Source organism: Lissotriton vulgaris, chromosome 1_1, assembly GCF_964263255.1.
Source record: "Lissotriton vulgaris chromosome 1_1, aLisVul1.2, whole genome shotgun sequence".
Taxonomy (NCBI): domain Eukaryota; kingdom Metazoa; phylum Chordata; class Amphibia; order Caudata; family Salamandridae; genus Lissotriton; species Lissotriton vulgaris.
In genome coordinates this window covers 834,288,072-834,313,301 of record NC_141685.1, presented here as the reverse complement: position 1 = coordinate 834,313,301, position 25,230 = coordinate 834,288,072, and the positions used below count along the sequence as shown (strand labels likewise).

Genomic DNA, 25,230 nt, shown 5'->3' with positions numbered 1-25,230 from the left:
CCTCACGCAATCTCACTTATAATATCCGCACGGTATTGGGCACGATACAACACGTCAAGCAGGAGAATAAGGCGGTAGCCATTTTCTTAGACATGGAGAAGGCCTTCGACTCTGTTGAGTGGTCGTTCATGCTTAGGGTCCTGCGTAAGATTTGACTCGGTGAACCGTTTCTACAAATGTTGGGAGCTCTATATTACAAGCCCACTGCGAGATTAAAGATAGGGAACTTAGTGACTGCTCCTATCGAGATTGGAAGGGGCACCCGTCAGGGCTGTCCCCTTTCTCCGCTGTTGTACGCCATGGTGGTGGAACCCCTCGCCTGCGCTATACGAGAGTATCATCGGTTCGAAGGGATAAACTTTCTGACGTACCAGATTGGTATCTCAACTTACGCGGATGACACTCTGCTATATGTCCGTGAGCCGGAGACAAACCTCTCTGCGGTGCTGCGGGAAGTGGTAAGATTTGGGGCCTTATCGGGCCTTCGGGTCAACTGGAACAAGTCGGTGGCGTTGCCCTTGACTCCGGTGACACTCCCATTTGACTCGGAGTACCCATTGCAGTGGACCACAGACTCCATCCGCTATCTGGGGATACGCATACATACGGACCCGGAGGTCCTGATACGAGAGAACTATTGGGTCGCCTATTCCAAACTGGTAGATGATGTCGAAGTGTGGTGCAGACTTCCGCTTTCTCTCATGGGCAGGATAGCGCTCATGAAGATGGTAGTGCTCCCCAGATTTATTTTTTTATTTACGAATATACCGGTGGTCCTCTCCAAAGCTTTTTTCCGGCAACTTACTCAGACGCTCATCCGCCTTGCGTGGGGGGGTAAGCAGCCGAGGGTGCAGTGGCAAACGCTCATGCTTCCGTATGAACAAGGGGGCCTTGGGGCTCCAGACCTGGAGCGGTACTATAGGATCGCTCAGGGAGCACATCTTCACTCATGGATTCATGGGGATCCTGGCATCCCTCATGTGAAACTGGAACAACTCTTTGCAGACCCCATCCCTCTCCCGGCCACAGTATGCTATCCACCCGATCGGAGGGTCGGCAATCTGGATTCTATCGCAGCCACGAACCATGCTTGGCATGCACTGGTTGGCTCCCGAGAGAGTGTGCTGCTGTACTCACCCTTGCTCCGTGTGGAGTGGGCAGTCTGGTTGGCCCCGCTGACGGAGAAGGGCGTCCTGAAGGCGCTACGTGAATTGGGTATTGTCACCGTGGGAGATCTCTTTTTAAACGGCACCCTGAAGACGTTGCAGCAGGTCCTTCAATCCTGCCCTGGGGCAACGCTGTTACATAGCTTTCAATATCATAGGGTTCGTAGAGCGGCGCTGGCCACATTGGGCCCGGAGTTGGCTGAACCGCAGGAAGTGCTGGAGCTCACGTATGTAATCAAGACCCCCTCTTCTCGCAAGCTGATAACGGCTCTCAGGACACTGGGTGATAGACATCGGCAGTGCCCCCCCTCCAGGGCCCGATTGGCCTGGCAAGCTGACCTCCAAACTCCTATCTCAGACGAAATGTGGCGCTATTGCTCTACCAACACTAGAAAGATCTCGCTCAACAGTCGGCACCGCCTGATACACTTTAAATTCCTGCAGCGTGTCTACTACACGCCCGAAAGGCTGCATAGGTATGGGCTGAGGGAGTCGGCGTAATGTGAGCGTTGCCACTTTCACACGGCAGACTTTCTCCATATGGCCTGGACTTGTCCCACTATTCATAAGTACTGGGTAGAGGTCTTTGCGGATCTCAGCACTATTTTAGGTGAGGAGATTTTGCCCGGCCCGGCGCTCGCATTGCTCGGCTTTTCCAAACCGCTGCCGGTGACACTGCGGCGGCTTGCGGACATGGCGTTACTGATGGCAAAGCGCCTGGTTGCCCTGTGTTGGATGCGGGGGCCAGTTCCCACGAAGAAGCGTTGGGAGGCGGACTTACTTTACTGTTGCACGCAATCAGAGGTGTATAGTGAACTACTTCCTCCGAAGAGTCGCCCCAAGAACTTCTGGGAGTTGTTTAGGGCGTTTCAGAGCGTGCAAGGGGATGGTGAGTCAGATCCTGAAGGAGTGGAGTTGGATGTGCTGCAGGAGGATAGGGTTGCGGCGGCTGAGGATGAGGAGAGTGGTAGTTGAAGGCTTAAGTGTTGTGAGTGAGTAGTGGATCGTGCCTGGCCTTAACGATGCTATGCATTGGAGGGGTGCTCGGGACGGCTGTCCTGGTTGAAGGTAGACGCGACCCCCACTGAACTTTGTTTCGCCCTCGTGGGCATGTGAGTCGACGCCCATGGCCCTATTGGGGGTTTGTGGAAGTGGTGAATGGTGGGAGCGGGCGAGTGGACACGGGTTTAGGTAGTCTGGCTAGTTTTAGGGGTGGGTGGGCTTGTGTTTGAATGGGGGTTTTGGTTCCTGTATACACCTTTTCCTGATTCCCCTCTTGAGAAACTCCATCCCTGGGTCTTCATGCATTTACTACTGTGTGTCTGCACTGGTCGTATCGTCCTGGCACACTGACCTGCGCTTAGAACTGACACCGCCGGCGCCGCCGGGTGGGCTTTCCTTGGACATATTGAGGTCAATCATCTGCTGCTTCCATGGACTGGTGCTACTGCATGCTTCTTTTACACCTGCAGTTACGCCGCCAGGCCTCCGGGCTGTTGGTATCATGGCTGTGTGTTTTATCTTTACCCATGGATTTGAGAGTGACCTCTTGCTGCCGCCGGCCTCTGGGTTGTAGGCGATGATGGCTGTGTGTATGACTCGAAGGTGTAATAAAGTACAAATTTAATAAAAAAAAAATAAAAAAAAATATTTGAGCTGATTAAACATCATTCGTACAGGCTTGCTAAAACCTCACATGAATCACCCATAACCCAAATCAGCTGTGAGGAATTCTTCTCCTTTTTCTCATCCAAAGCCAACACCCTGTAAATCAAACTACTGACAGCTGCTGATGCACCCTCCCCCTCATATATTCTTCATCCTGAACCAAGTCACCCTCCACTGCCAAACTCCAAAAACAAAGCACAATGGTCGGACTTCCAGCTCTATGACCACAATGACATTACCGGAACCATATTGTCCAATAATCCTAATAATCACTACAATGATCCCCTCCCATCCAAATGACTTCCGTTACTACACCAATGTATCGCCCCGTGTTGGACCAACATAATGAATGCTTCTTTATCTAAAGGTTCCATACCTGACTGCCTCAAGACTGGTCAAGTCCTTCCTTTCTTAAAAAAAACATACAGGCAATCCTGCTGACCCAAATGATTTTTGGCCTTTGACCAAAATTCCTCTTTTAGCCAAAGTACCAGAAAAATGCGTTCAACAACAGCGGAGCCAACACATCCAGAAATTCAATTTGCTTGATGACTGCCAATCTGGGTTTAGACCTGGTCACAATACCAAATCTGCAATTCTTCATATAGTGGGTGACGCTCTTTTGGCTCTTGATCACAACAAAACCTGCCCACTAGTTCTACATGACTTGTCTTCCGCATTGGACACTGTTAACCACGAAATACTGCTATCCAGAATCGAAAACAGGATGGGGCTTTCAGGTACAGTGTTGGACTGGCTTAAATCCTTCTTGCAGAACAGAACCCAAAGATTTTGGGTTAACCACAATTTATCCTTACCTTCCTCTATCTTGATTGGTATTCCATGAGGCTCTACTCTCTCCCCTTCACTGTTTAACCTTTATGTCAAACCACTCACTGATACTCTCCAGCATACTAACACCTCCCACCACCTGTATGTGGATGATACCCAGATTCTCATGAAAATCTTATCTCTGGAGGAGATCAAGTCAATGGATGATGCCTTAAAGCTCACCTTAAATTGGCTAAGCTGCAATCACCTTAAACTCAATCCGCCCCAAAAATTAATTCCTCTTGATTTCCCTGCCCAATAGCTCTGCAGATGTTAAGGAATGGACCAAGATGATCCCTGCTCTAAACTGTACTCCTGTCCTGGTTGACTTCTCAAAATCTATCTCAGGAAATTAAAACCATTCATTTCATCTAATGAACTTAAAATGGCAGTACAATCCTTAGTCATTTCTAGGATTCAGTATGGTTGCACTACACTTTCAGGCTTACCGAAGATCTCCACTGCAACGTGCTTCAATGCTGCAGCAAGACTCCTTACAGGATCAAAGAAATTTGACCACATCTCTCCACATCTGAAACTTTGAACTGGCTTCCATTCGAAGCCAGAATTCAACATAAACTGTCTTGTATTACCCACAAAGCCATCCACCAAAAAACTCTGATGTACCTTGCTAAACAAATCAAGATCTCGGGGGTAGGAAGACCTTCGCGAGCGCAAGCGATCTAGTCCTGAAACCACCCTTATTCATGAAGAAGAAAAGCTATGACAGAGCCTTCTCTGGAGAGGCCCCTAGAATCTGGAACTCGCTTTCCCCTCATATCAGAAGAATGAGCTCTACTTCTGCCTTTAAAAAGAAAGCTGATATCTTCCTTATGACCAAATTCTTAGCATAAGCTGTTCACTTAACTCAATACTCATCATCTCTTAACCGACTCTGCCACCCAGTCCTTTCCTATCATTTCCATTAGAACTATCGGAACTACTATGTGCCTGATCTCTGCATTACAGCAAGCCCTTACTAGCTGAGATCTATCGATTGTTGTACACTTATTTTACTCTTTTTCCTATAACGTCCTCAAAGTTACATTGTCTAACTCAAGTACTCTGCATTGACCTTGTTTTACTCCTATTTTACTGTACCCCATGATTAGTTTTATTGTTTATCGCCTTTTGTAGTAACTTTGTTTTTCTTTACCTTTATGTACTTGTTAAGGGCTGTGATACCCTTGGTATGTTTGTTTGTACTTTATAAAACATTAAATAAATAAATAAATAAACATAATGAATTATCAATTAAACTAATAACTGCTTCCTTTATTAGATGGCTATCCAGTATTCTAGGGAAGAACTTCTTAGACTGAGGTATATGCCCTCTTCCAGTAAGTCTGCCCTTTTACACCCTCTTTGTGGCCCTTATGATTGCCCTTGCGGTAGGCTGCGTCTTCCCATTCCCACTCCTTTAACTAATTCCATGATACCCCCCTGCTGTGTGCATTCTTCTTCGGCTACTCCTGCTGGTCATATGCAGCCATCTTCACATTTAAAGATTTGGCATCTTAACATCAGGTCGTTGCCTAAACATTACCAAAATATTCACGACCTGCTAGTTCAGGAATCCCCTGACATATTCTGCATGACTGAAACCTGGCTGCAGGACGAGGCCACGGCTATAATCAATTTAGCATTTCCCTCGGATTATGCTATTTTTACGCTTAATCGCAATTCCAGAGGAGGAGGTATCGCCATGGCTATAAAATCCTGCTATCCCTGTATCTGGAAACCTATGGATATAGCTGGCTGTGAATCCGCTTTCTTTGCTGCCACTATTAACCACCATTTCACTTTGTCGGGGCTGGTGATATATCGACCGCCAGGCAGTGATGTCTCATTTAGGAAAGCGCTCCCTGAGCTTGTTAGCTCCATGGCGCTTACCTCAGCTAATTTTAGCATCATTGGGGATTTAAATCTCCATTTCGATGCTTCTGATACTCCAGCAATAAGTGGCATCCTTGCTGATCTAGAGGCTCTTCAGCTATCGCAGCTGATTCTCCACCCCACACATGAGGGTGGTCATATCTTGGACCCATTGTTTACCAACTTGACTGTGGCCAAAGTTAGTCCGCCTAGACCTATAGCTTGGAGTGACCACCATCTTGTCGAGTTTCAGGTTATCACTAAGGACCCTCTGTATAAAACATCAGACAGATCTATTTTTAGACGTCCTTGGAAAAAACTCAAACTTGCGGAATTCCACCATTTTCTGGAGTCCTTCCCTCTGACCCCTCCTGGCGATGTTGAGTCTGGTTATATTCTTTTCTGTGACTGGATCACTAAAGCTCTTGAAGTTCTGATTCCTGCTGTGTGGAGTAAGAGCCGTCGACCAGGATCTAGTCCATGGTACAATGACTCCCTACGGCTTCTGAAAGCTACCTGCAGACAAGCAGAGAGAGCATGGCGTAAGACCTATGAGGTGGGACTGAAAACTCTCTATCTTGCCAAAGTTAAATTCTATCATCGAGCCGTTTGTAGGGCTCGCACAGCGTACTATTCTCACGAATTCACTATGAGCACCAATCCTACCAAATTGATTTTTAAAGTCTTAAAAGATCTCACTGCTAATAGAGCTGCTGTGCCCAAGGTCTGTTCACTATCTCATTGCGAGGCTCTTGCAGCCTTCTTTGTTGATAAAGTGACTAAGATCTACCGCTCCTTCCCTAATATTATGCTGGCAAGTGTGGAGTTGGGGCCCACTCCTTGTAACAACTTGACTCTTTCGACACTCCCAGCTCTTTCGTCGGAGGAGTTGGAGAAATTGGCAGCTAAAGTGAAATCTGGATCCCCTGTGGACCCACTTAGGCCAGCTCAATTTAACGGCTCAGCTGCTTTTTGCTTGCCTCCTATTCGTCACCTTATCAATTTATCCCTCTCTTCGGGTATAGTCCCCTCGAGATGGAAGGAAGCTTATATCACCCCCATCCTGAAAAACCCCTCACTGGACCTTCTAAAACTCGAGAACTATCGTCCTATCTCCCTCCTTCCATGGGCTGCGAAGGTGACAGAAGCCCATGTAAACGGCATTCTGTCCAATCATCTTCAATCTTCAATCTGCTAACACTCTAGACCCTTCGCAGAATGGCTTTCGTGCTGGGCACAGCACTGAAACAGCCCTCCTCTCCATGGTTGAACATCTACGCGCTGTGTTGGATGCGGCTCAAACGGCGGCACTGGTATTACTAGATCTCAGTGCCACCTTTGACACTGTCTCCCATGCAATTCTTCTGCAGCGTCTGGGAGAGGCGGGTGTCAAGGGCGTGGCGCTGGAATGGTTTCGATCGGTTCTCTCTGATCGTACCTTCCGGGTCTCCACGCCTCCCTTTGAGTCTAAACCCCATAGCATCGAACAGGGAGTTCGGCAGGGATCAGCACTGAGCCCCACGCTTTTCAACCTTTACGTGCAGCCGCTGGCTGCTGTCGCCAAGCGTTGGGACCTTACAATGGTGTCTTACGCTGACGACACGCAGCTTGCGGTTGCACTTAGTGGGGACTACGATACTGCGGCTGCTAATTTTCGGAGGGTCTCAGTGCGGTGGCTGGATGGATGACGGCCAACTGCCTGCAGCTCAACGCCAAAAGAACGAAGTATTGATTGTGGGCAAACAGAGCAGCCTCTGGGGTGATAAGTGGTGGCCAGCTGACCTTGGCCCCACTCCGATTCCGGTTGTTGAGGTGAAAAATCTAGGCGTTTGGCTAGATTCTACGCTCAATTTTTCTTGTCATACCAAGAAAATAGCTGCGACCTGCTTTGGTTATCTATGGGGGCTCAGACCGGTATTGAAATTTTTTGACGCCCCGACTCGCCAATTGATTATTCAGGCAGTCATATTGTCTAGGCTCGACTATGCGAGCTTGTTGCTGCTTGGAGCCAATCAGGCTGATATTATGAGATTGCAGCGCGTTCAGAACGCTGCAGCTAGGGCTTTAGTGGGTCTCCCTAGATTCTGCTCTGCTAGAAGCACTATTACCAAGCTTCACTGGCTGCCTGTGCCTCAGAGGATAGAATTCAAGACTCTATGTCTTGCTTTTAAGATATTAAAACTTGCCTCTCCCCAGATATTGGAGCATCTCATTCTTCCTTACACCCCTTCCCGTCTGCTGAGATCCTGTGGACAAAATTTAGCTGTAGTCCCTCGTTTTCTAAGGAGTAGGTCTGGCGGTCGCTCTTTTAGAGTGCTTGCTCCTAAACTTTGGAATTCTCTCCCTGCCCATTTGCGTGCTCTCGATGACCTTCTGACATTCAGGAAAGCCGTAAAAACTTATCTTCCCAAACAGATGTTAATTTTCCTTATTCTGGATTCTTTCCTTTCGCTCGGTTTGTGTTGTGTTCCTTTCCAGGCGCAGCGCCGGGACGCCTCTTAGCTGGGGCAGCTGTGCGCTTAAAAATGGAGTTAACATAACATAACATAACATAATATTATTAATTTAAACCTGAATACAAATTAATTACAATGAAGTAACTTCCCACCCTTTACCCATATAAACCCCATAACCCACACCTAAAACCAAACTACAAAAAAAATGAGAACATCATTAACACTATTAATTGTTAATGAAATAATGTATAGTATTTAACAACTAATTATTAATTAAAATGTACCGCCCGCCCTTTAACCCTATAAACCGCATAAACTACACATAAAAAAGTAATTAAACAATTAAACATAATTAATGATCAATTAAGTAATTCAGTTTAATTACTAAAAAGTCATTATTAATTAAAAATAAATAATGTCCCACCATTTACCCCATAACTCCACATTCAAAAATATTTGTATTAAACAATTAAAATGATTAATTATTAATTATATAATTGATAATAATCTACAAAAATATTAGTTAATTAAAATAAATTACTTCCTTTACCCCTATAGCCCCCAAACCTGCTCATATTAATCAACAATTCATTAATAATGAATTAAAGATAAATCACTTCACACCCTTCACCCTATAAACCCCACAAACCACACATAAAATGTACTTCAAAAACAATATATTAACACAATTAACATAATGAAATATCAATAAAGTAGTCATTTTTAAATAAAAAATAATCATAAATTTATTATAATTAAATTACTTCCCCCTCTATACCCCGATAAAACCCACAACCTGCTAGGGAACTAAACAACACAAAATTTAACTAAATTAAATATAATAACTACTAAAAACGTAAATATATATTTAAAAAAAAACAATAATTATACAAATAATTACATCATACAAATTTAAAATCTAAACTAAAATACATAACAATAATTTAAAAAACGATATTTTAAACAACAATATTTTAGAAAATTATATTAATGACTTTGATATTTAAAAACTCCATATTACCTATATTCAAGTCGATATTCATGACATCGATATTCTTGAAAAAAAAAATTTCCAGCCAACAATATTTTAGACAGGATATTCTTGTACATCGATATTTTAAACTCAATATTTTGTCTGAATACCGAATTAGGAGTAAGCAATTGTTCATTACAATCTTATGTTGAATAAAACAGACTGATCTGCGCGATCAATTTAAGGATCAGCTTAAGTAATGAAGTTGCTATAAATTTACCCAAAAATATTTTGTGTACCTTGAGCCTATAAAGAAGGCTATAGATCCAAATTCTGTGAAGTCTCTTTCTGGCTTCGGGATTAGTAGTAGCCCAGCTTCTTTCTTTGAATCTGGGACAATGCTCCTCACCAAAGTTTCCCCATTTATTTCAATGAATTTATCCTCTGTGTCTCTGGTAAGCACTGATAGAACTCTGCAGAGAATCCATATTACCTGGGGTTTTTCCCTGGTTTCATACATTTAATATAAGGGAGCAGCTTTTCCAGCAGCGTGCATTGCTCTTTGGAGAGACTAAAAGTGTTAGAGTGGATCAAATAAGTATGATAACCTCGATATCTGGTACCTCACATTGCTTTTTTTTGCTGTTACATTTAGCACTTGAAACTTCTAATGGTATTTTACATTCTCCAGTCAATGGGGAACTTATTAGTGCCATGTTAATGCTATGCCAGCATATTTTCTTTTCTTGTGGAGCTCCTTTCTATAATAGCAATAAGTCAACATCTATAATTGGAATTTGCAAATAACAGCATTCACCTCATATCAAAGAGATCCCTAACTAGGAGCCTTACTGCGGTTTCAAAAGCAACAGCCTTTTTACAATAAAGGCTGTTGGTTTTAAAACTGTCCTGACATTCCGGCTCACTTCCGACGGGCTCAAGGAGCCCTTCTGCCTGTCAGAACCGGCACATAATCCCTATGGACAGCATTTTAAACCGTCCGGATTACAATGTGGGTTTTCAGCAGGGTTTCCATGCCAGGCTTTCTGACATGGAAACCCTGTTAAAAAGCGACTTTGGGGGCCCCTAGCAGTGCCCTCTTCAGCCAGAGGTCTCTGGTTGGGAGCCGTGTTCATCCCTGATACGCGGCGTAGGATTGTACACAAACTCCCTTTTCTGTATGATTAAGATTGTGGTCGGAAAACCATTCCGACCGCTGTGGTAGAGGTATATAACCGCCTGCATGTACCACAGCAAAACCAGTGTCAGATTAGAATGCACTGCCAGAAAATCCGACCTCGGAGGTCGGATTCCACGAAACTCCGCCGGGAACATCCCGAAAAACAGAAAATCTGTCAGCAACGGTCAGATTTGCTGCGGAAAAATCAAAAACCGCCATGCGACCAGCGGAATGAACGCAAGTGAAATTAGGATACAATGGCGGTGCCATCGGAATGATCAGTTGTTTCCGACCACTGCGATCGCAACAAATGATGAATGGGAGAGCCGGCAGAAGGACTATTGCATTCCCACTGCCGCGGTCGCGCGGAAAGAGTAATGGCAGTCGGAAGCAACCACACAACAAGGCTAGCAAGTGTGGCTGCACATCTGGCTCAGCCTCAAAAAACATCTAACACACTCCAATGACACCTCCCCATGGCAAGTAAAAAATACAAATCCTGGGTCATTCCAGACAACACACCTGACATGAATACTCCATTTGGACACACCCACATAGCGAGTATAAAACCAGCCCCTACCCTGCCCAGAATCCTTTGCACAACTGCAGAACTGAAGTGCCTAACCCCACAGCACAAAGGAAAGGCAAATCAGCACACATTACACCATCACAACCACACACACACCACACAGAGCACCATCATCACCTTCACACCTGCACTTTTCACATCACACACCATGTCACAGAAGAAGATGCCCAAATTCACTAACAATGAGTTGTCAGTGATGGTAGATGAGATAATCAGACTAGAACCACATTTGTTTGGAAGCATGGTCCAACAGACACCAGTAGCCAGAAAAAATCAAATGTGGGCACGGATAGTCCATTAAGTCAATGCAGTAGGGACCATCCCCTGCACCCTGAAGGACATCAGGAGGAGGTGGCATAACCTCAAGACCAGGGTGAAAGAGCATGCCAACAAGGACCTTGAGCTGGCTCAGAGAACTGGCGGTGGCCCTCCCATTCCACTATTAATGTTCAACGAATGGGTGGAAAAGGTGCTTGCCATACTACATCCAGAAAGTCTCACAGGAATCGAGGGGGGAGTGGAGGCTGGTATGTACCAACACATGTCTCCATTACACTGCTATGTACTGTCTTGCACAACTGGAAAGCTGCACTTCCTAAACACAAATGCACTTACGTACAACACACTCTACCCAACACATGTCTCACAGATCTAACATTTCCTTCCTCTGAATCACCACAAAGGTAGCTAGCAATATTTCCACGGGGGCATGTGTACAGGCAGCCAGCATTACAACTCCCACCAGGCCCCATTGTCCCACAGCTGAGCAGAATGGAGCACATTGCTCGCCTCCACCTAACAGGTAGGTAGCCTTCTGAAGCCAGATTGGGAGGAGTCGAGGATGTTGTGCTCTTCGATGAAGGAGGCGAGTTGGCTGTTGATGGCTTTCTTGATGACTTTCACTGGGAACGGGAGCAGGGAGATGGGTCTGTAGTTTTTTAGGTCGGAATGGAAATGCTTTCTGTTCCTGTATATGTGCTCACGTGCCTGTGGTGGAACCAGGCCAACATATGTTTAGTCAATGGAGCCAATAACATTACGTATGTGGCCAAGGACATAAAAATCACCCTTCACAGCTGCCAATTCATATCTCCTTGGAAAATGGATGTACTGGTCCTTGTATGTCATCATTCGGACAGGACATCACGTAGCACCATGATGAACATCGCTTGAGACATCCCACCAGTGATGGTCACTGTGTACTGGAACAAACCAGTTGCAAAGAAATATGTAGGGCAGCCATCATCTTAACTGTTGGTGTCAAAGCAGTCGGATAGGTTCTGCGAGGCCTCAGATGGGGCTCCAACTGACCACATAGGTCTTGAAGGGTAAGGCAATCCAGACGGAATTTTCTTATGATGTCCTCATCCTCCATGTTCCCCAGCACTGGGAACGGACAATGCACATTTGGTAATCTCCTACATAAAATGAAATGGGACACATGTCAATTTAATTCTCCTATGAGATGTGTCAAACATACATCTTGACTGATGCAGCGCCAACAATGACTGAACTGTATCAACAGCTTAATGCACAAGTCACATGTGCAGACACCTTGATCTCATGTAGTCGTACATGTGGTCAGTATGTACATACTGACTACCTCCAAAACATATTCTGACTATGTGGATGGCAAATGGCATACCCCTCCATCTTGTGTCCCCAGCCCTGGGAGTAGTTGACACAGCACGTTGGAAACAGTAACACTGCTGACTTTTTACATAGCTGCTGTACCTGCCACACCTTCTTGCTAAAGTTGGACCAAGCGCAACTTTTCTACACAATGAGCACAGTGTGTGTAAGTTCATCAACTACCAAAATCAATACAGCAATGTGCACAGTGAAATAGGCACATTATGTGGTCTGTCCATCATTAATGTGGGTTGATTAGCTATCTCACACATTGAGATGTTGACAAATATGAGACTCCATTACACACCAAATCTGTGTACATGCACACAAATATCATAGGTGACATGTGAGTAAGTACATGCCAATGCACGTAAACATGTGCACTAACATGGCATGTGTAGGCATCGGTGGGTTGAATGTCACACTAGCATTACACTTTGCAAACAGGTGCTGTAATTCATTGAGAGTGTATAGTTTTATTGCCATTGCTAGACCATATTGTGTCCATAGGTGCAGTATGCGTGCTCCGCCACCGCGATCACTTGCATTGGATACAATTGAAAGTTGCACAAATGCGGTAGCGACTGCCTGGCTCCTGAGGTGTGACTCTGCCAATGCCAATGGCATTGCAGCCAATGGGAACCGCAATTGCGGTAGTGCTATACAATTTTGAAACCCGCGGTAGGCGTGCTCTGCTACTGTGGTCCCGGGCATTGGCCACAATTGAAAGATGCGGGATTGCGGTAGCGACCACCTCACCCCGGTGGTGTGACACCGCCAATGCCAAAGGCATTGCAGCCAATGGGAACCGAGATTGCGGTAGTGAAATACAATTTTGAAACTTGCTGTAGGTGTTCTCCGCTTCCGTGGTCCCGGTTATTGGATACAATTGAAAAATGCTAACCAGGCAGATCAATTGCAGCAGCTGAGTACCACTGAAACAACCACAGGGGTCTATAAATCTCTGTGAAAGAGTCACACATTTCACCTGCATTCACTGCTGCCTGCGATTCTTCACCACCAACTGCTGCTGATCCTGTATTCTAGACCCAGTGATGGCGAAAACTGAGAACATCATGGCCTGTCCCTCCACCACAGGGGAGCTGGATGTCCTGTTGGACGAGGTCCTTGCACAGTATGGGAGGCTGTATGCTGTGCCAGATGTACTGGTAAATGTTTCAGAGTAAAAGTTTGAGAGCGCTCAGAATGCTCACATGATGTTGCCCTGCAGTAGTATGTGCCTGTGAGTGCAAGGCAATGTGTATGCATCCATATTTTTCCTATAGCATGCTCCATACATGGCCTATTAAGAATTGCGGAAACAGGTGACCTTTGCGCCCCCCTGCTGTTGCACTGCTATAGTGAGGATACTGTCCTCTCGAGGTAAACATGGTTCAACATTTTTATCCAGGTAATCCAAAGTAATCTGATGTTATCCACAACATTTTTAATCAATTATTCATCCATCTTTCTTATAATAACTCCGGAGACAGCGATAATAACTTAGAATGGTTTCATAAGGACTGCAGCAGCAACCCTGAACCCTCAACGAAACCACCTTAAATATTCACTGTGAAAACAAAAAAGTTCATTAAAAAAAATTTCCTCCCCACCTTCCTTAACGAACATGCCTCATGTGAAAACTGATAATGGCTCTACTTAAAAGAAATATAAACCGTGCTCCCACCCATTAGGAATGCCCATCTACGCACCCGTAATCCTTTTACCTCATCGCGCCGTAGCCGGCAGTTGCTTATGTGCTTGTCTTCTTCTGTTATCATAGCAACACTAGCTCTCCACTCCTGATGACAGGTCTTATAGCCTCCTCTCGCACGTTTATCTTATTAGTGCCTAATTGGACTAACCTCAAGCCCATCCCTGTGTTGAGGTTCCTAAAAAAACGAACTGGTAACTAGCATCCCCATAATGCATCACCGTTGTGAGCAAAAGCAATAAATACCACCAGAATAGAACGTATGTGTCTAATCATTTGATAACGAAAAATCATGAACATAAGTGAAAACATCAACAATCATAAAATTGCTTAGAAAAAAAGACATCAGTCCCATTTTGTTGCAGTTAAAAGTCTGTTGTATATAGTAAGTTCATGAAATCCGACCTGAGTAACACTACCAACAATCTTCCCATTGTGATGTAATAACTTCTGTCTCCAAAGTGATCGTTTTTTCTGAAATCCTTAAACTCGTCCGTATGTACTCTTTTGGGGTGCAGCTTCACTGTTGGACGTTGAATTGCGAAGCAAATGACTATGAAATAGCGAGTGCACACCTTCTCTTCTGTGTTTTTTATTTTAACTTAGATTGCCAAATTTGTGCGTGCATTCCAGCAGCTGTGAACGGGTGAATGGGTTCCCCGCTGAATTTTTTAAGCGCACAACGGATCTCCTGACACGCCATATGAAGGGACTTTTTGATGGGACTTTACAAGATGGGAGACTCCCCATAGATTTATGCTCGGCAAGGATAATCCCAATTTATAAAGAGGGGAAACCGCAGGTAGACTGCGCCTCGTATCGCCCCATCTCCCTCTTGAATACGGAGGCGAAACTCTTGGCAACGATCCTGGCGCTGCGGCTACGTGCGGTGATATCAGACCTGGTACAACTAGACCAAACAGGTTTCCTTCCAGAGAGAGCCACTAGGTTAAATCTCCGTCGCACCCACAACTGGCTACGGGAAGTACAAGGGAGGGAGGACCCACACTGGTTCTTATCCCTAGAAGCCGAGAAGGCCTTCGACGCGGTTCATTGGTTGTTCCTTGAGGTCGTCTTACAAAAATTCGGGTTCGGCCCCAAATACCAACAATGGGTTCGGCTGCTGTACTCTGAACCCAGTGCCAGGGTAAGAGTAAATGGGGTATTGTCACGAGAGTTTCAAGTCCGAAGAGGGACCCAACAGGGATGCCCGTTATCTCCCCTCTTTGCGCTTACAATAGAAGTGCTCGCCGCTAAGATTCGCCAGAATGTAGCCATTAGGGGATTCAAAAGAGGAGAGAGGGACGATGCAGAAGAAAAAATATTGCTATACGCGGATGATATCCCCTTTGTATATCACCTGCCCAGAGACGACAATACCGGAACTGTTCCGGGAACTAGAACAATACGGACAGCATGCAGGCTACCAGATTAACTGGCACAAATCGATTCTTTACGACCCTAAGGGACAGGGAAACTGGCCGGACCTCCCGGGACGATTGTTGACGACCGTGGAGGGTTTCAAATATCTCGGTGTGTATGTCATCCTGGACCAACAGCTGTCATATCGACAGAACTTGCAACAAATTCTAGTGAACTTCACAACGGATGCGGTCCGATGGAGGCAGCTCCCTCTCACGCTCTTAGGGCGGGCCGCGATGTTCAAGATGATCTCACTGCCCAAGTTCCTGTACGCCCTACATAATGAGTATTATCCACTTCCCTCAAAAGTGTTCCAGACAATACATGCTGAGCTGAGATCATTCCCCTGGCTGGGTAAACAACCCAGAGTGTCGCTGAACACCCTCCAGAGACATCAGTACAGCGGAGGGATTTCACTCCCGAATCTAGAAGCATATTACTGAGCGGAACACTTAGCTCCGATCAATGACTGGATACACGCGCAGGCAGATCATCCCACGTATGCCCTTGAAATATACAGGATGTCCCACAGGCTGTTGATGTAGTATCTATACGGGGGCGCCAGACGGGGGCAGATACTTCCGGCTACAGGAATCCCTTTGCAACTCTGGAATAAGGCTATGAAATGCACTAGGTGGGGCATGAAACCCACATGACAGACACCGATATGGCATTGTACATCACTCACAGAATTAAACAAATTAAAGGGCTTTCAGAGATGGGACGACGTAGGTATCTCCACTTTGGGAGACATAGTGGCCAGGGGAGCGCTAAAACCATTTACGGCTCTAAGCTCAGATTTTGGACTGCACCGTACACAGTTCTTTAAATATGCACAGCTACGACATGCTTGGAGGGCCCAAGATATCCAGGCGAACTAACTGCCGGAGTACGCGCCTCTAGAGGGATGCCTCCTACAGGAGCGCATTCCGGAAAAGGCGGTCTCACTTACATATAAAACTTTGACAAATAACATGTTGGGCGATCTGGCTAAGCTTAGAAAGACGTGGGAGTCCGAGGTGGGAGACATGGAGGATATCGACTGGGACATTGTGCTGGTGCATCCCAGAGAGCTGGCAGTTAAATCCAGACTACGCCTCATCCAGTTTAATGTGCTCCACAGAACCTACTATGACAGGGTACGGCTCCACAAAATGGGGAGGACGGAGAACACGACGTGCAGAGACATAGAGGGAGACTTCTATCACACCGTATGGTCATGTAGCAAGATACAGGATTACTGGGGTAAAGTCTTTGAGGAGTTGAGTGAGGTGCTGGAGATCCACCTCCAACCGGAGCCTAGGTTGGCCCTCCTGGGTATGACCAATGATGTGGACCTAACGCGCCCCTTGCTGACCTTTTGGGTATTGGTGCTAGTAGTGGCCAAAAGAGACATAGCCAGGTATTGGGGAGCATCACAACTGCTAAGGCTGGATGAATGGAGGAAAGGTCTAGATCTATATATGGCTGCTGAGAGGGTCACTTACAAAGCAAGAGGATGCCCGAAGAAGTTCCGTAAGGTCTGGGGGAAACGGAGACACTATCATGGTCTGAATGGGGGGCTATGAGAGGTACCTGATAAGAAGCCAATTAAACGATTGCATGAATACACCTCGGGGACTCACGTGTCCCAAACATATAGACTACCGCAATACAGCACTTTGGACATTGGACAGGATCGGAATAAAATTTTTAATGAAGGTAACGTGGGGAGGGTGGTGGGTGGGAGAAATGGATATGCGTATTGCTGAATACATGATTGTACTGTTAAGTTATGATAAAATGCAAATAAAAATGTTTTAAAAAAAATCATAGGGAATGTAAAAAAATCAAAACGTAGCACAAAAATCAAAAGGTAGCACAAAGCACTTGTGTCACACATGAGTTACATTTGTTCAGTAACGTGGTAAGGGTGTAGCATGTAACTGGTGGTAATGCATTTTTTTGGGCACACTTTCGCAATTATATTACTAAAGTATGGTGCAGTAGCCTACGGTCATTCACAGATAGCACATTTCCATTGAAATGGCACCTACATTTTCACAATCATGCACTTCTGATATTATAAAACAACGATTTGCCCACTGTTCTAAAAAAAACTCGCCAAACCTGCTTTATGATAGGCTCGATCACTTGCGACATAACACTCAACAGCTTCTATGCCCCACCACTTTCAAATTTCACAAGCCCCCACTGCAGACACTACCTTGTTCCCTCTAGTCTCAGACGTCATGAAAGTAGCAGCACAAAGAGTAGGTGGAGAGGGCTCTTTCTCTAGGGTTGACTCCTTCCTTTTCCAGAGACCGTCAGCAATACATCGAATCTAACAGGGCGTTTAGGGTGGGACAGTGGACTACCCTATGCTGCTTTTATAGTCAACCAAATACTTAAGTGTGTTGCCAAGGCACAAGTGTTTAAACGCTAAGCAGAAGGAGTAAGAAGGGGCACGGAGATGGCAAATTAGCAGGACGACACAGGACAAAATATACAAAGATAGTGTTTAGTTAGGAGGAGGAAAGAGTGGAAGTAAAATGGTGACAATGAGAGGAAGAGAGGAATGGAGACTGAGTAGGCATATGTAAGGTGAATAGTCTAGGAGAAGATGCAATGCTAATAGCCATCAATCTTCTATTTATACATATAGATATTATCCCAACAAACAACTACTTCATCATCTGTAATACCTGTGGTAGAAATCCTGTTTCTGCCTTCAGGCTCTGTTCAAAGAGCTGCAGTAGTCTCCGAAACCTTTGATCGTCATACTCGAAACGATCGCCAAAGGTGATGGAACATATCACGTTGCTCACTGCATTGTTTATTACAAAATGTGGATCAAAGGGATGACCTGCGGAGAGATCGGATAAGAAGGGATTACAATGACCTGGATCAGCAAGTACTTCCAAATACAGAAGAAATTAGGATGTGAGATGGTTCTCAAATAAGGACAACCTAGAAATAGACATGCAACTTAGAGATTACAATATTCTAGATCCAGGACAGCCTGAAGAGAAATAATACATTAAAAGGATAATATATTCTATTTTTTTTTATTTTTTATTTTTTTTATTACTGAGAGTTTGTGTACACATATCACGTAACAAAAAGCAATTCAATCCAGAAAATGCAGTATGCCCATTGACATATAAGAACAAATAATGGTCAAAATCAAAGCCAGTTCTTTGCATTTCATGTCGCCACAAATCACATTCTAAATAAAGTAAGCTATACAGAAAAGAGAATCCTAAGGCATAACATTTACAGACCCACTTGAGAGACCCCCCATCCTTGCCGCTCTCCATCTGGCTACTGGTGCCCACAGCCGTAGCCCCATCTCTTTGGTTTTTAAGCCCTTGAGCTCATATAGAGCACCCTCAATGTTATGAATGCCGAGACGCCTACACATCCACATTTGAAAAGTTGGAGCCTCTCTCTCTTTCCAGGCAGCTGATAATAATATTCGGAGTACAGCTGCCGCTATAAAAACTAAGGCTTCCTTCTCGATGCTTAGATTCAATTTAATATCACACCCAATAATCAGTAATGTTGGGGATAAATTCAATTTGACATCTAAAAGTCCCTCTAGAAAAGCCGCTACCTCTGATTTGATTAATTCCAATTTCTCACACCCATGAAACTTGTGCACAATATCCCCTGGTCCTCTACCACATCTAGGGCAATCACTATCAGCCCTCTTTCCCCAATCAAACAGCTTGGATGGCGTATAACATAAATTAAATAAGGTTTTAAAATGTTGAGCTCTAAGATTGGAGGAGCGGAGGAATCTTTTATCCAGTGAAAGGGCCCTATCCAGATCATTCTCTGGGTCCCCCAATTTCAACGCCCAAGCAGCCTCATTCTTGACCAAGTCGTCTGGAGAGCTTTCCATAAAAATGTTATACAGTCCATTTATTCTGCGCCCCCCACCCTTCAGGTAATCCAGAAGTGCACTCCTTTTCCCCAAAATTATTCGGGGTCTTACTGCTCTAATTGTGTTTACCACCTGAAGATATTTATGTTCTTGCCCTTCCCGTAATGAATATCGCATCCTTAGGTCCTGCAGTGATCTACATACATCTTTCACCATTATCTGCCCCAGTGTTACACTGCCCTGCTGCTCCCAATGCCTCCAAGATCCATCCATACACAAATTTGGGAAAAGTCCAGAATTCCACAGAGGAGTATGGTGATTATACCTAGAAATTCCCATTGCTTTCTGCACCGATGCCCAGACCCCCACTATATCTTCGAGCAGTTTATACCGGGTTTTCTTATAATACCTTCTTTCTGTTTTCCGCAAGAGTACCCCGAAAGCTTCATTACCCAATGCCAGCTGGAATATAGATGGAATGTCATCTTGGCCCCTTCCCTGTCCCGCCCCCCCTGATCAAACAGTATTGCCATTTCTATAAGGAGACAGGACCAGTGGTAATTCCTGATATTTGGCATACCCAAACCTCCCCTTTCCTGAGGTAAAGACATAAATTTATTTGATCTTCTGATCTTGCCGTATTGCCATATAAATTTCATGAAAATTGCTTCAATTTCCTTTATTAGTTTATCCTCTATTTTAAAAGGGATAGACCTAAACTTGTACAAAATCTTGGGAAACATAGTCATTTTAATGACATTAGCCCTACCTATTATCGTTAGATGTAAAGTATCCATCCTTTTTAAATCTTGTTCCATTGATTTCAGAAGTGATGTAAAATTATCTCTAATTATATTTCCTGGTTGTGAATTAAGTGTTATACCAAGATACACCACCGAATTGACATATCTAGCATCCCGTTTAATTATATTTTTAGAGCACAGAATTTAGGTTATAGCCTCGTTTAATCTGTATCCTGAGCATTCCCTGAACGAGTTTGACAAAGTCACTATTTCCCTCTTAGTAGATTCGGGATCAGTTGTGATGATGGCAAGGTCATCCGCATATGCGAGCAGTTTTGTTTGGAATCCTTTTATAACTACAGGTTTTATCAACGTATTAGACATTATTTGAATTATTAAAGGGTTTATGTACAACGCAAATAAAATGGGAGAGCAGGGGCAACCCTGTCTGGTCCCCCTTATTATACTAAATTTTTCTGAGCTCCCCCCCATCAATTGGATCCTAGCTGAAGGAGTAGAATACATTGCCTGTATGGCTTGTCGGAACCTTGGTCCGAACCCTCTCTCCTCCAGCACTTTCCACAAGAAAGACCACCTTACCCGGTCAAATGCCTTTTCCGCATCGAGGAGGACCATCGCGGCCCCCTCCCCACTGGCAGCACAGATATCAAACACAGTGATAGCCCTTCTGATGTGATCCGTCGTGCCTCTCCCTGGGATGAACCCATGCTGCCAGGGCGATACAAGAGCCGCGATAACCCTCCCAAACCGGGTAGCCAGGATCTTAGAATACAACTTGTTATCAGCATTGACTAGGGAGATAGGCCGATAGGACCCCGGTTTTCTTTAGGTTTGCCCTTCTTGTGGAACACCACGATGTTGGTACTCATCCAAGACTCCGGTATTTTGCCAGATATCATGATCCCGTTAAACAGGTCTAGAAGGAGAGGGGATATTTCCTCCCGCAAACACTTATAAATCTCAAGTGGTAGCCCATCCGGACCGACCGCCTTTCCTAATGCCAAACTTTGTAATCCTCCTATGACCTCGTCCATAGTAATAACTTGTTCGAGCGCTTCCCTCTCTTCCTGCCCCAGTCTTACACCTGTGTTTTCCCAATTATTACTTGTGGTATCTATCTCCGCCTCTTCCTGATATAGGTCTTGATAATACCGTCTGAAGACCTCTAAGATCTCAGATGGTTCCTCATATGCTCTCCCCTGTTCTTCTATTTTTGCAATTACATTTTTCGACGTGGCCTGTTTGATCCGCAACGCTAGTGCCTTCCCAGCCTGTTCCCCTGTCTCATATAACCTGGTTCTTTGTGTATGGTATTCAGCCGCTGATTTTTTAGCCAATTGACTCTGTAGTCCCGCTTTAATAGTATTAATCCTCTCTATACTTTCCAATCCTTGCAGCCCCTGACATATATCTCAACAGTGTTGTGCTTCTGCCTCACTCAATCTATTCAATAGTTGCTCCCTTTCCGGCTTGCTCTTTTTCCATTGCCTATTAGAATAACTAATGGTCTCCCCTCTTAACCCTGCCTTATAACTGTCCCATACTACCCCCCGGGAGGCACTGTATCTATTGGCATCAAAGAAAGCCTTTGACCAGTTTTTAATACATTCTATATAGACAGTGTTGGATAATAGTTTCCTATCAAAAGTCCAAGGTCTGGGCCCCTTGGTGGGTCGATTAACATCCATTGTAATTACCAGTGGATTGTAATCGGACATTATCATTGGAAGTTTGGAGATTTCGACCTTATTCAATTCAGTAGTTGATACGAAAAAGTAGTCTAATTTTCAGTATTTGTTAAAAGGATGTGAGAAGTAAGTAAACCAGGTATCCCCTGATTCTTTAATACCCCATACATCTCTTAGCCCATGTGTCTGCAACAGCGCCGATATGGCTCTATATACCCGGGGTTTACGTCCGGTATATGAGGCACCATTAGTAAAATCGGCTGATATATTGAAATCTCCGCACACTACTATTGGGGCAGGCCAATCTAACAATTCCTTCTCCATAAAATCAAAGGTCCCCGGGTCATCCAAATTCGTCCCATAAATTGAACAGACAGTGAATCCCATGTTCATTTCGCACAAAGCCCACCTGCCAAGGGCGTCTGCTTTCGAGCGTTTGATGCCTCCCAAACCCTCCTTCCCGATAATAGCTACCCCCCCTTATAGTAGATGTTTGAGAGGAGCATGAGAGAATATCGAACCCTTTTAACTTAAGCCAGTGCTTTTTCTTCCATGGCACATGAGTCTCTTGTATCCCAAGGATATCAATCCCTGTCATTTTAAGATATTCCTCAAATCTACCCCTCTTTTTCCAGTCATTCAACCCATTAATGTTTATGGAGCCAATCCTAAGCTTAGGCATACTCCTGCACCAGACATTGCCAGCTTCTCAAATGACAAAAATACATATTAGAAACATAATTGCAACACCTCTTTTCCCTTATTTTTACAATCGAATTTTTAAGTGAATTTGTGGCACGTGCTCTCTTTTTTAAGTTTACCCCCCCCTTTCCCACCTCTCTCCCCTCCCGCCCCCCCTTGCTCCCACCACCCCCCTCCCTGCACTGGCCCCTCGGCCACTCTCCCACTTCTGCGGGGTGCTCAGACTGTGTCTGTGCATGTGATGGAAGCAGCGTCTCAGCGAGGACAACCTACTTTTTGGCCTTACCGGCCTTAGCCTCAGAGCTCCAATATCCTATAACCAGCCACCGAGTTAACGAATAGCAAACACTTGACAATTCAATTTATTGCCTATGCCTTAAAGATCATCCCACCAGTACCCAATAGCCTCTTATCCCTTCATGTACACTTAGCTACTGGTATATCCTGATATCTGTCTGTCCGCACCCCTTAACCCACCCTGAGATGACAACAATTCCAAAACAAAATTTATATAGAATCCAAGAATTCCTTCGCCTTAATTTCTGAAGGGAAATACAAGGTTTTCCCTTCATGGATTATTTTGAGCTGGGCTGGGTTTATAAGATAGACTTGCACTTTCTTATCTTGGAAAGGCTTAATCAGTTGACGTAACCTCCAACGCCTTTCTACCGTCACATGGCAGAAATCAGGTCTGACAAAAAATGATACCCCCTCAACTGTTCTCTTTGCGTCAGGTCTAGCCTTCTCCACTATAGCCTGTCGCAGAATGAAGTTCCCCAAAAAAATCAGGATTGCTCTGGGTTTATCTCCTTCTCTTGTGTTTCGCTTTAACTTGAATGGGGTTCTGTGCGCCCGCTGAATTTCTGACTCCCAGCACCAACTATCCAATTCAGGAAATGCTTTAGAGAATAATTTGGCAATAAACATTCTCACATCCCCCCGCTCCAATCCTTCCAGAACCCCTAGTACCCTTAGATTGTTTCTCCTAAGCCTATTTTCAAGGTCCTCCAGTTTCCACTGTATGTCCTGGGCTTGTGCCCCGTAAGATTCCACCTTACTGGTGGCAGCAGCAGATTCGGCCTCAGTGGAGACCACTCTTTCTTCGAGGTTTGACACTCTATCGTCCACCGTCGCACAGTTCTTTGAAAGCTTCCTCACAACGCTCTTTATTTTCCTCATAGCTGCCTGGGACTTAAGATTATCCTGCCTGGTCTCCTCCCAATGCGCAATAATTTCCTGATGGATCGCCTCTAACATGGACCGTTGGATGTTATGTTATGTTATGTTATGTTATGTTATGTTAGTGCTATTTGTATTGCGCACGGCTGCTCCAGCGAAGGAGCGTCCCGGCGCACCGACAAGGTGGCGAACACAACACAACTGGGGTACAGAAATAATTATTAAGAAATTGGGGAGTGAAGGATTTAACAAAGCTCAGAAAATAAATGAGTTTTAGCGGCCTTGCGGAAGGAGAGCAGGTCACCAAAGGTCCGGAGTTTCAAAGGGAGAGCGTTCCAGAGTGCGGCTGCCCGCACCTTAAAAGAGCGACCCCCCACCCGACTGAGTTTGAACCGAGGGGCTACCGCTAATTCTTGGTCTAGCGAGCGCAGAGTGCGGCCCGGGATGTAAGGGCGCAAGAGTTGATGCAGTAAGGGAGGTGATAGGCCCTTCAGAATTTTGAAGGAAAGGCACAAAACTTTAAAGTGGATCCGCTGCCTAACGGGTAACCAATGCAAGGCTCGCAAAGATGGACCGGCCGAGCAAAACCTAGGAAGACCTACGATCGCTCTGGCCGCAGCGTTCTGCACTCTTTGAAGTCGGGTTAACTCAGCCTGGTTTAATCCTATAAAAAGGGAGCTGGCATAGTCCAACCGCGCCAAAACCGTTGCTTGCACCACCAATTGACGAGTTGCGGCATCGAAGTATTTAAGGGCAGGGCGCAGATTGCGCAGGATGCCGAAGCAGCAAGCCGCCGTCCTTTTGGTGTGGCCAACGAAGTTGAGGGAAGGGTCCAGCCAAACATCAAGGTTTTTGATCTCCGCAACCGGAGTGGGGGTCGGCCTCAGCTCAGAGGGCCACCAAGTATCTCCCCATAGGTCCGTCCGCTTCCCAAAGATCATCACCTCCGTTTTTTTGGCGTTTAGTTGGAGACAGTTGGACGTCATCCAACCACCCACCGCCCTGAGTCCTTCTCTGAATCTTGGGGCATCCACCCCAGAGTCCCCGCTGATCGTGACCGCTAGCTGGGTGTCATCTGCGTACGACACCATGGTCATACCACAGAGCTTCACAACCTCAGCCAGCGGCCTCACGTAGATGTTAAACAACGTGGGGCTCAGTGAGGAACCCTGTGGGACCCCAAGAGACAGAGGATGACATTTGGACTGGTAGGGCGGGGACGCCACACCGAAGGAACGATCCCTGAGAAATGAACGGAACCACTGGTGTGCAGTGCCGATCACCCCTATCTCCTCAAGACGTTGCAGGAGAATGTCATGGGAGACCGTGTCAAAGGCGGCGCTTAGGTCTAACAAAACAAGCGCCGCCGTTTGACCTGCATCCAGAACTACCCGAAGGTGCTCGACCATAGATAACAGTGCTGTCTCCGTACTGTGGCCAGCCCGAAAACCATTCTGGGTGTCGTCCAGAATGTTGGCACGCGACAGATGACCAGTGAGGGCGGTGTTGACATGCGCCTCCGC

General features: G+C 45.4%; 1 protein-coding gene across 2 annotated transcripts in view; it reads right to left on the bottom strand.

Moving 5' to 3' along the window:
* Positions 1–25,230, bottom strand: part of LOC147747974 (cytochrome P450 2D15-like) — a 339,742-nt gene that overhangs the window by 163,294 nt on the left and 151,218 nt on the right. For both annotated transcript variants that reach the window (XR_015308498.1, XM_086957428.1), the window contains exon 4: positions 18,191–18,351. Coding sequence is in view for 1 of the 2 variants with exons in the window: in XM_086957428.1 (XP_086813554.1) it covers positions 18,191–18,351 (161 nt within the window). In the remaining variant the exon portion in view is untranslated. The remainder of the gene's footprint in view (positions 1–18,190; positions 18,352–25,230) is intronic.